Genomic DNA, 12,579 nt, shown 5'->3' on the forward strand with positions numbered 1-12,579 from the left:
ATACATTTAATGAAGCTGCTTGCAACGTCCTGGGGCCAATCTTCCAAATATCCCCTCACATAATCAGGTTGACCGTCGGCCCCCATTGGTGCAAATGTCTCATTAAAGACAATAAGGCGAATGACCAAGAAGCTCCGATTGGTCCCTTGAGATACTAGGTTTTTCCGTTGTGTCTACGCGGTTATGTGGTAGTTGCTAGGTCCTGCCACGTGCGTAACAGCTTACTTACGGAACAAATTACAATATCGCATACACTAATGCAGGGGTCGGGAACCTTTTTGGCTGAGAGAGCCAAAAAGCCAAATATTTTAAAATATATTTCCGTAAGGGCCATATAATATTTTTTTTTAACACTGAACACAACTAAACACGTGCATTTTTAAGTAAGATCAACATTTCTAGAATATAATAGGTCTCTTATTCTTTGTAATAACATTGAAATAAAACACAGCACCAACATAAACCAGTTTAAAAAGCTTTTTAAATCATTTATCATTAGTAAATATAAGAAAGAAGAGCAAACATTGTTTTAGAAGACAATAATATATAATATGTATATAAATACAATTTATGATTTCATAATTATACATATAGGTTATATTAAAATGTATATATTACCACTTTATATGGAATTTAAATAAATTGTGTATATATATATATATATATATATATATATATATATACTGTATATATATATATATATAAATGTTAAACTGTGTATATGAGACGTGTGCTACATATATGTTGCTTATATATTGTTTAAAAAAAGTAATAAGTGAAGCATGTTTTAGATTTTATATATTTTTGAATCTTTTTCTTGTTGTGATGGGGTAGGTTTATATAAGCGTTGCTTCAACCTACACCCTTTCGGCTCAATCATTGCTCAAATGAGTGTTTTTTTGTTGTTGTTGTTGTTCTTTGTTTTATGTGAAGATTGCCGAAATAAAATAAATAAATAAATAAATAAATAACATTGTTATTCTGAAGCTAACTGGGGAGGGGGCGTGGCCTGCGGGCCTGCAGCGACAGGTGCGTAGATGGCCCACCTGGGCCTTGTTATCTAATCACCTGTCGCTCTGTTATAAGCAGCAGCCAGGAGGAGAGACTGGGTTGGGGTTGGAAATACTATTGCTGGAAAGCAACTGAGAGACTTAATGAAAAATAAAACAATATTGTAACCCTGAAACAGGCTCTCTTGTCGGTGCTTGGTGGTCTGAAGAACCCCCAGAAGGGCAAGCCCCACACTAACCAATAATAAATAAATAACTTCTTACCATTAACACAACTTCTTGAACACGGGTGGATGGATTGAAAATGCATGATAATGTTTTATATTTTGAACATTATTTTTAACACTGTGATTACAAGTGGAATTATTCATTACTTATCGTGTTAAGCAACGTCGGCTCAGATTTATCAGAGAGCCAGATGCAGTCATCAAAAGCGCCACATCTGGCTCTAGAGCCATAGGTTCCCTACCCCTGCACTAATGTAAAGCATATCACCTAGGAACTCCAAAATTATTATCAGCTCAGTTTTGACCAAAATTGAGTTACTGGGTTTTGCATTTGGACGGGAGAACTAAAATATGTGGATATCTTCCTCAGTTGATGGTGGCAGAGAAGAAAGGCACCATTCGTTTCTATGACCTGGTGACCCAGCAGGCCATCCTGTCCCTGGACTCCGGCCAGTCGCCTCTCACCTCTGCTGACTGGTGCCTCACCAACACCATCAAAGTGGGCGCTGTGGCGGGCAACGACTGGCTCATCTGGGACATAACGCGCTCCAGGTGCCTCCAACACGCCCGCTTGCGGCCATGCTTCGTGTTTGGTAAAAATGCCGATTAAGTAAATTGTGTTTTCACGGATTGCAGCTACCCTCAAGAGAAAAGGCCGGCCCACCGAGATAAAGCACAGCAGTTCAAGTAAGAAACATTTGCTGCCTTAAAATAGAAAAAGGCGAAGCTTTTTATCCGCTCATAAAATAGTTGGCAGGTAAATGCTATTTAAACCAGCCGTCTTGTCAACGTTACAATTTACATGCGTGCTCCTCCTGCGTTTCACTTCTGTGATTTAAGCATACCAGAACACTTCTCACGTACAGTGGGACAAAAAAGTATTTAGTCAGTCACAGATTGTGCAAGTTCTCCCACTTAAAATGATGACAGAGGTCTGTCATTTTCATCATAGGTACACTTCCACTGTGAGAGACAGAATGTGGAAAAAAAATCCAGGAATTCACATTGTAGGAATTTCAAAGAATTTATTTGTAAATTATAAGTATTTGGTCAACCATTCAAAGCTCTCACTGATGGAAGGAGGTTTTGGCTCAAAATCTCACGATACATGGCCCCATTCATTCTTTCCTTAACACGGATCAATTGTACTGTCCCCTTAGCAGAAAAACAGCCCCAAAGCATGATGTTTCCACCCCCATGCTTCACAGTAGGTATGGTGTACTTGGGATGCAACTCAGTATTCTTCTTCCGACGAGTTGTGTTTATACCAAAATGGATACATGGATGATACAGCAAGGCTTCACGGTGGTAGAGGGGTTAGTGCGTCTGCCTCACAATACGAAAGTCCTGCAGTCCTGTGTTCAATCCCAGGCTCGGGATCTTTCCGTGTGGAGTTTGCATGTTCTCCCCGTGAATGCGTGGGTTCCCTCCGGGTACTCCGGCTTCCTCCCACCTCTAAAGACATGCACCTGGGGATAGGTTGATTGGCAACTCTAAATTGGCCCTAATGTGTGAATGTGTGTGTGAATGTTGTCTGTTTATCTGTGTTGGCCCTGCGATGAGGTGGCGACTTGTACAGGGTGTACCCCGCCTTCCGCCCGATTGTAGCTGAAATAGGCGCCAGCGACCCCAAAAGGGAATAAGCGGTAGAAAATGGATTGATGGATGGATGATACAGCAGAGGATTGGGAGAATGTCATGTGGTCGGATGAAACCAAAATATAACTTTTTGGTATAAATTCTTTAAAATTCCTACAATGTGAATTCCTGGATTTTCTTTTCACATTCTGTCTGTCACAGTTGAAGTGTGCCTATGATGAAAATTACAGACCTCTGTCATCATTTTAAGTGGGAGAACTTGCACAGTCGGTGGCTGACTAAATACTTTTTTTGCCCCACTGTAAGTAAGGCTATAAAGAGATATGTTTCCTGTTTCCTAAATTGTTGTGACGTTTGCACAGTTGATTTATTTTCTAGTCCAGGGAGTAACGTAGCAGGAGTTCTCTTTAAATGCTGGATGGGGAATAATAATGTCTGTTTATGTACTGGATGTAGTGCATCTCATGCAGTGGGATGAAAAGTATTTAAACCCACATCTGAATTAATCAGTTAGGGATGAGGTGGCGACTTGTCCAGGGTGTATCCCGCCTTCCGCCCGATTGTAGCTGAGATAGGCGCCAGCGCCCCCCGCGACCCCAAAAGGGAATAAGCGGTAGGAAATGGATGGATGGATGGTATGTACCTAATTAATGCAGTGTATTTATTTATTTTACAATGAGAAGATATTTTAGTTATGCGTGCATGTGGCTCATTCCATTTAATTGACGCCACTTGCTTGTAAGTGTTTTTGCAACTATAAATCTGATTATATTGTACATTGACCGACGTTAAATGTTTTTTGTTCCATCTTAAGGAACTTTATTGCAAAATTCCTCTTAACTCATTTGAGTGACAGGAGTTAGTTTTTAGCATAGAATTAACACGTTAAAGTTAAAGTACCAATGATTGTCACACACACACTAGATGTGGAGAAATTTGTCCTGCATTTATCCCATCCCCTTGTTCACTCCCTGGGAGGTGAGGGGAGCAGCGGTGCCGCGGCCGGGAATAATTTTTGGTGATTTAACCCCCAATTCCCACCCTTGATGCTGAGTGCCAGGCAGGGAGGTAATGGCTCCCATTTTTATAGTCTTTGGTATGACTTGGCCGGGGTTTGAACTCACAACCTACCGATCTCAGGGCGGACACTCTTACCACGAGGCCACTGAGTAGTTAACTAATAGCATTAGACATGGCATTTATGCTTCAAAACCCAAAAGCAGCAAATTTGGTATATTGTGTAAATGGTAAATAAAAACTGAATACGATGATTTGCAAATCCTTGTTCAACCTATATAATAATAATAATAATAATAATAATAATAGATTTTATTTGTAAACAAGCACTTTACGTTGAGCAAACAACCTCAAAGTGCCACAGTGTAAAAAATAGTAATAATGATAATAAAAAGATAATAAAAATAAATAAAATATAAAACTAGAAACAAGCCAATAGCTAAACCTGCATGCATACCTATAAAAAGCCTTTTTTTAAAAGATGGGTTTTTAAGCATTTTCTAAAAGCATCAACAGTCTGAGGTGCCCTCAGGTGGTCAGGGAGGGCGCTCCACAGGTATATGCAATTGAATAGACTGCAAAGACAAGATACTTAACGCTCGAACTGGAAAACATTATTTTTTTGCAAATATTAACTCATTTGGAATTGGATGCCTGTAACATGTTTCAAAGAAGCTGGCTCAAGTGGCAAAAAAAACTGGAAAAAGTTGAGGATTGCTCATCAAACACTTAATTGGAACATCCCACAGGTGAACAGGCTAATTGGGAACATGTGAGTGCCATGATTGGGTGTATTGGGACGGTATAGCTCGGTTGGTAGAGTGGCCGTACCAGCAACTTGGGGGTTGCAGGTTCGATTCCCACTTCCGCCATCCTAGTCACTGCCGTTGTGTCCTTGGGCAAGACACTTTACCCACCTGCTCCCAGTGCCACCCACACTGGTTTAAATGTAACTTAGATATTTGGTTTCACTATGTAAAGCGCTTTGAGTCACTAGAGAAAAGCGCTATATAAATATAATTCACTTCACTTCATTAAAAGCAGCTTCCATGAAATGCTAAGTAAAAACAAGGCTGGGGCAAGGGTCGCTACTTTTTTTAGTAAATGCCTGAGCAAATTCTTTAAGAATGACATTTCTCAACGAGCTATTGCAAATAATTTAGGGGATCTCACCATCTACAGTCCGTAAAATCATCAAAAGGTTCAGAGAATCTGGATAAATCACTGCACATAAGCAGCCAGGCTGAAAACCAACATTGAATGCACGTGACCTTGGATCCCTCATGTAGTACTGCATCAAAATCCCTCATCAGTGTGTAAAGGATATCACCACATGGGCTCAGGAACACTTCAGAAAACCACTGTCAGTAGCTACAGTTGGTCGCTACATCTGTAAGTGCAAGTTAAACCTCTTATATAAGCAAAAGTCATTTATCAACAACACCCAGAAATGTTGCCGGCTCCTAAGATGGACTGATTTGGGGTTTTGTACACTGACCTATGTAAAATGTGTATTGCTCCATCTCAAGCAACTTTATTTCAATATTCCTAAGCCAAGGGCAACTCATTTGAGTGACAGGAGTTAGTTTTAGCATCAAAATAACACATGGGGTTGGATGTGGCATTTACGCTATTAGCATGTTGACACTAAGCAAATTTCCGTGGTTCAGTAAATTGAAATTTATATAGCGCTTTTCTCTAGTGACTCAAAGTGCTTTACATAGTAAAACCCAATATCTAAGTTACATTTAAAGCAGTGTGGGTGGCACTGGGAGCAGGTGGGTATAGTGTCTTGCCCAAGGACACAACGGTAGTGACTAGGATGGCAGAAGCGGGGATCGAACTTGGAACCCTCAAGTTGCTGGCACGGCCGCTCTACCAACCGAGCTATACCGCCCAAGTAAAAGATTAAAAAAAATATTTAGGTATCAAGATTGTGCTGACATTTATTGCCCCCAGTAATAGGTGAAATTTAATAAAAAATGCAGAAAAATACATTATTCCTGTAGACCAGGGGTGCCCACACTTTTTCTGCAGGCGAGCTACTTTTCAATTGACCAACTCGAGGGGATCTACCTCATTTATATATATATCATTTATATTTATTTATTTATGAAAGAGACATTTTTGTAAACAAGTTAATTGTGTTTAATGATAATACAAGCATGTGTAACACATATAGATGTCTTTCTTTCACAAAGACAAGAATATAAGTTGGTGTATTACCTGATTCTGATGACTTGAATTGATTGGAATCAGACAGTAATGATGATAACGCCCACATTTTCAAATGGAGGAGAAAAAAAGTTGTCCTTTCTGTACAATACCACATGAAAGTGGTTGGTTTTTGGCATCTAATTCATCCAGCTTCCATATACTTTACAAAAAAAACATTGGCGGCAAATTCCGTAGCTTGCTTGATTGACATTCACGGCACCCGAGGGTCTTGTGAGATGACGCTGGCTGCTGCCAGTTCATTATTATGAAAAAATGACAGAGAGGAAGGCGAGAAACACTTTTTATTTCAACAGACTTTCGTGCCGTCCCTTCCGTCAAAACTCTAAAGGCCGACTGGACATTTCCTATCTTCACAATAAAAACCCTGCTTCATGCTGCCTGCGCTAACAAAATAAGAGTCTCAGAAAGCTGGCGTGCACAAGTGATTTGCACGCCAGCTTTCTGAGGGATCGCTTGTGCACGCCAGTTTTCCGAGACTCTGTATTTAGTTAGCGCAGGCAGCATGAAGCAGGGCTTTTATTGTGAAGATAGGAAATGTGCAGTCGGCCTTTAGAGTTTTGACGGAAGGTACGGCGCGAGAGTCTGTTGAAATAAAACGTGTTTCTCGCCTTCCTCTCGGTCATATTTTCATAATAATGATCTTGCAGCAGCCAGCGTCATCTCACAAGACCCTCCGGTACCGTGAATGTCATTTAAATGACGTCTTGGTGAAGATTGATGATCACTAATTTTTAGGTCTATTTTTTTTAAAAGCCTGGCTGGAGATCGACTGACACACCCCCCGCGGTCGACTGGTAGCTCGCGATCGACGTAATGGGCACCCCTGCTGTAGACCATGTGACTTGTAGAATAGTCAAAATGGGCTAATGTGTTAGATTCCTTGGTTACAATCCTATTAAAGCCATGTACACACAATATTTAAAAAAAAAACGCATATCCGGTGTGAAAACGATCTCCATTCACACGAGGGTAGTTTGAAAACAGTCCGTGTCGACACGCACATGCAGACACCAGCTGTCGTGCACATTTTGTCCAATCAGAGGCCAGGAAAAGCAGCCACAGCTGACACGGGGGCATTACGCCTCTGTTAATGTGATGATGTTAATTGTGATATTCTAGACCTACAATGTATCTTCAAAATCCGCCCACACTTCCACAGAGCCAGGGAAACGTCATGAATGTTTGTTTTCAGTGGCCTAGCGTGCACACGCGTGTGTGCTGCTGCGAAACCCAACTCCCTTGGAATTATAACGCATTTAATCATGCACTTAGTGATATATTACATGTGCAGTGAAGTGTACATTATCTTTCAAAACAGCAGGTAGCACCCCCATCTATTACTACACAAATGGAACAAACACACACAAGTGAATCACTTCATATTCTGTTGTTAAAGGCCTACTGAAATGAGATGTTCCTATTCAAACGGGGATAGCAGGTCCATTCTATGTGTCATACTTGATCATTTCGCCATATTGCCATAATTTTGCTGAAAGGAACATCAACGATAAAGTTCGCAACTTTTGGTCGCTAATAAAAAAGCCTTGCCTGTACCGGAAGTAGCAGACGATGACGTCACGGGTTGTAGGGCTCCTCACATCCTCACATTGTTTATAATCATAGCCACCAGCAGCAAGTGCAATTCGGACCAAGAAAGCGACGAGTTCCCCATTAATTTGGGCGAGGATGAAAGATTTGTGGATGAGGAAAGTTAGAGTGAAACACAAAAAAAAAAGGCGACGGCAGTGTGAACGATTCAGATGTTATTAGACACATTTACTAGGATAATTCTGGAAAATCCCTTATCTGCTTATTGTGTTACTAGTGTTTTAGTGAGATTATAAAGTCATACCTGAAAGTCGGAGGGCTGCGGTGAACGGCAGTGTCTCTGAGAGAATCCAATGCAGGAGCCAAGATCACAGCTGCCTTTTTGACAGCTACAGGAGGGGGGCGCATAATCCACTCAAGTCTCCGGTAAAAGCCGACTTAATATCACAATTTTCCCATCCAAAAACGTGCTGGTTGAGGTAGAGAAACATGTTCGCTTGACCGCTCTGTGTTGAAGCTTCACAACAAACAAAGAAACACCGGCTGTGTTTCGGTGCTAAAGGCAGCTGCAATCCACCGCTTTCCACCAACAGCATTCTTCTTTGACGTCTCCATTATTAATTCAACAAATTGCAAAAGATTCCGCAACACAGATGTCCAAATTACTGTGTAATTATGCGATGGAAAGAGACGACTTTTAGCCGCAAGTGGTGCTGGGCTAATATGTCCGCTCCAACCCAAGACGTCACAAACACACGTATGCGTCATCATTCCGCGACGTTTTCAACCAGAAACTCTGCGAGAAATTTAAAATTGTAATTTAGTAAACTAAAAAGGCCGTATTGGCATGTGTTGCAATGTTAAGATTTCATCATTGATATATAAACTATCAGACTGCGTGGTCGTTTAGTAGTGACTTTCTGTAGGTCTTTAAAGGGGAACATTATCACAATTTCAAAAGGGTTAAAAACAATGAAAATCAGTTCCCAGTGGCTTGTTGTATTTTTTGAATTTTTTTTCAAAATTTTACCGGTCCCGGAATATCCCTAAATAAAGCTTTAAAGTGCCTTATTTTCGCTATCTTTGAAACCACTATCCATTTCCCTGTGACGTCATACAGTGCTGCCAATACAAACAACATGGCGGTTACCACAGCAAGATATAGCGACATTAGCTTGGATTCAGACCCGGATTTCAGCGGCTTAAGCGATTCAACAGATTACGCATGTATTGAAACAGATGGTCGGAGTATGGAGGCAGTTAGCGAAAACGAAATTGAAGAAGAAATCGAAGCTATTGAGTGAATAGCTATTGACGCTATTCGGCCATAGCGTGGGTGTACCTAATGAAGTGGCCCATAGCATGGCTTCCTTATTAGCATCGCCAGTAAAATGTGCGGACCAAACGATCAGGACTTTCGCATCTTGTGACACTGGAGCAACTTAAATCCGTCGATTGGTAAGTGTTTGTTTCGCATTAAATGTGGGTATCTTGTTTCAAATGTACATACAGCTAGCGTAAATAGCATGTTAGCATCGATTAGCATAGCATGTTAGCATCGATTAGCTGGCAGTCATGCCGCGACCAAATATGTCTGATTAGCACATAAGTCAACAACATCAACAAAACTCACCTTTGTGATTTCCTTGACTTAATCGTTGCTAATGCATCTGCAGGTTATCCATACATCTCTGTGCCATGTCTGTCTTAGCATCGCCGGTCAAATGTGAAGACACTTTGGTACATTCAATGGGGGTCTGGCGGCAGATTTCTTGCCAGTGGTGCAACTTGAATCCCTCCCTGTTAGTGTTGTTACACCCTCCGACAACACACCGACGAGGCATGATGTCTCCAAGGTTCCAAAAAATAGTCAAAAAAGCGGAAAATAACAGAGCTGAGACCCGGTGTTTGTTATGTGAAAATGAATATGGCGGGTGTGTTACCTCGGTGACGTCACATTCTGATGTCATCGCTAAAAGACCGATAAACAGAAAGGCGTTTAATTTGCCAAAATTCACCCATTTAGAGTTCGGAAATCGGTTAAAAAATACATGGTCTTTTTTTCTGCAACATCAAGGTATATATTGATGCTTGCATAGGTTTGGTGATAATGTTCCCCTTTAAATAAAGGTTAAAAACATGAGATCATTTTGCAACTTTTTATGACACAAAACTAAAAGTTTTGCTGTCAAACTTGTCCCATCAGCTGGTGTCTTATTCCAAAACATTTGGCCGTCATTGGCGCTGGCAGGAATGTGGCATCAGAAATGGTGAGGGTAGCGTAGCTTGGCTCAGAGCCCGTTTTGATGCGTCTTTTCATCAATGAAGTGTGAAAGTAGGTGTACGTTTATGTTTTAATCATACAATAAGTCCTTAGTCAAGTGAGTTTAAATCCAACAAGCCAGTATTGTTGACCACTGTAATTTGGAAATGACCATCAGATACAAGCCAAAACCCTGTTTGACATCTACACGCACACGCCGAGGACAGTTTTAATACTCTTCGCCCTGGCCAGCACTTTCAAAAGTGTGCGTTCTTAAAGTACCAGGAGAGTGGCAAAACAAGTTGTCTTTATATTGAAGCTATTATATTTATATATCTGATGCATGACACCGAAAGACTTATAAAGTTTGCGAGTAAATAGATATGATCAGATTAGTATCAAATCCCATGGAGATTGCCGAGCCATTTTAGGAAATAATGAGCTCGCTGACGTAGAAGTTCACTTCAAAAAGTCAGTGTTCAAAAACAAGAACAAAAAAAACAAAAAATAGGGGTATTTTATTTGAACTAAGCAAAATTATCTGCCAATAGAAAAATACAATTTGGCTTGTCAAGACTTTCCGAAACAAGTAAAATTAGCTAACCTCAATGAACCCAAAAATACCTTTAAAATAAGTATATTCTCACTAATAACAAGTGCACTTTTCTTGGTAGAAAAAAAAGAGAACTTTTTGCTCAATATGTCTAAAAATATTCCTAAATGAAGTAAATGCTAGTGCCATTATCTTGACATAATCATATGCGCTCGGCTTTACATTTCTTGAAACCAGTAAACTTATACTAAAAACTAATTTATTGTTCTTAATGGAAATGGTCTATGGCAGTGGTCCCCAACCACCGGGCCGTGGCCCGATTGGTACCGGGCTGCAGAAGAATTTTTTAAATTAATTTTTTTTTTTTTTCTTTTTTTTTATTAAATCAACATAAAAAAAACAATATAGACTTACAATTAATGCACCAACCACAAAAACCTCCCTTTTTCATGACGAAAACATCCCTTTTTCATGACAAAGAAAAAAAAATAAAGAATTCTTACCCCCCACTGGTGGTAGTGGATGTCTGCGCTCTCAAGACGCTCTTCATTTGTGAAATAATCACAGGTAAATATCCCAGCTCCTTTTTGCGGTCTTTCCCACAGAAAGAATGTATCTCGTCGTTTCGAAATGCCATTCAAAAATATGTTCTTTCCCCTCAGGTGGTCTCGAGCCAACGAAAACCTTTTCGCCACCACCGGATGTCCGGGTAAGGTCAACACTCAGCTGCTCATCCACCATCTTGGCCACCCACAGGTCGGTAAGAAGCCAGGTGGCAGTATTTTGTGTTACCTACGTTGGACCAACATTTTTATTTTTTTTGTCCATCTTACCTCACAGCCGGTGACCATCGGCTCTGCCACAGTGGGCTCGGGCCTCAGTTGGCACCGGACGCTCCCGCTGTGCGTGATCGGCGGCGATAGAAAGCTCTGCTTCTGGATGACTGAGATGTAACCACGGGGTAGTGGTGTTGCTTTTGTAAGTGATTCAATAAAAATATGTATTATTGGTATACGCATAATGTGCGTGGAATTCTGTGAACATGTTGGAGCCTCCTCCCCCACCCCATTGTTCCTGACTAACATACAGTGGGGCAAAAAAGTATTTAGTCAGCCAGCGATTGTGCAAGTTCTCCCACTTAAAATGATAAAAGAGGTCTTTAATTTTCATCATAGGTACACTTCAACTGTGAGAGACAGAATGTGGGAAAAAAAATCCAGGAATTCACATTGTAGGAATTTTAAAGAATTTATTTGTAAATTATGGTGGAAAATAAGTATTTGGTCAAACATTCAAAGCTCTCACTGTTGATGGAAGGAGGTTTTGGCTCAAAATCTCACGATATATGACCCCATTCATTCTTTCCTTAACACAGATCAATCGTCCTGTCCCCTTAGCAGAAAAACAGCCCCAAAGCATGATGTTTCCACCCCCATGCTTCACAGTAGGTATGGTGTTCTTGGGATGCAACTCAGTATTCTTCTTCCTCCAAACACCACGAGTTGAAATTATACCAAAAAGTTCTATTTTGGCTTCATCCGACCACATGACATTCTCCCATGTGCTCTCTGGCAAACTTCAGACGGGCCTGGACATGCACTGGCTTAAGTAGGGGGACACGTCTGGCACTGCAGGATTTGATTCCCTGTCGGCGTAGTATGTTACTGATGGTAACCTTTGTTACTTTGGTCCCAGCTCTCTGCAGGTCATTCACCAGGTCCCCCGTGTGGTTCTGGGATTTTTGCTCACCGTTCTCTTGATCATTTTGACCCCACGGGATGAGATTTTGGGTGGAGCCCCAGATCAAGGGAGATTATCAGTGGTCTTGTATGTCTTCCATTTTCTGATAATTGCTCCCACAGTTGATTTTTTCACACCAAGCTGCTTGCCTATTGTAAATTCACTCTTCTCAGTCTGGTGGTGCATGTCTACAATTCTTTTCCTGGTGTCCTTTCGACAGCTCTTTGATCTTGGGTACAGTGGAGTTTGGAGTCTGACTGTTTTAGGCTGCGGACAGGTGTCTTTTATACAGATAACGACTTCAAACAAGTGCCATTAATACAGGTAACGAGTGGAGGACAGAGGAGCTTCTTAAAGAAGAAGTTACAGGTCTGTGAGAGCCAG

At 40.9% G+C, this 12,579-nt stretch overlaps 1 protein-coding gene across 1 annotated transcript in view; it reads left to right on the forward strand.

Moving 5' to 3' along the window:
• Nucleotides 1-11,467, forward strand: part of nup37 (nucleoporin 37) — a 37,588-nt gene extending 26,121 nt beyond the window's left edge. Inside the window, exons 7-10 of the mRNA XM_061914135.1 lie at nucleotides 1,608-1,789; nucleotides 1,874-1,924; nucleotides 11,118-11,211; nucleotides 11,296-11,467. Coding sequence (XP_061770119.1) covers nucleotides 1,608-1,789; nucleotides 1,874-1,924; nucleotides 11,118-11,211; nucleotides 11,296-11,409 — 441 coding nt within the window. The 3' untranslated portion in view covers nucleotides 11,410-11,467. The remainder of the gene's footprint in view (nucleotides 1-1,607; nucleotides 1,790-1,873; nucleotides 1,925-11,117; nucleotides 11,212-11,295) is intronic.
• The last annotated feature ends 1,112 nt before the right edge of the window (nucleotides 11,468-12,579 follow it).

Source organism: Nerophis ophidion, linkage group LG10, assembly GCF_033978795.1.
Source record: "Nerophis ophidion isolate RoL-2023_Sa linkage group LG10, RoL_Noph_v1.0, whole genome shotgun sequence".
In the NCBI taxonomy this organism is placed as follows: domain Eukaryota; kingdom Metazoa; phylum Chordata; class Actinopteri; order Syngnathiformes; family Syngnathidae; genus Nerophis; species Nerophis ophidion.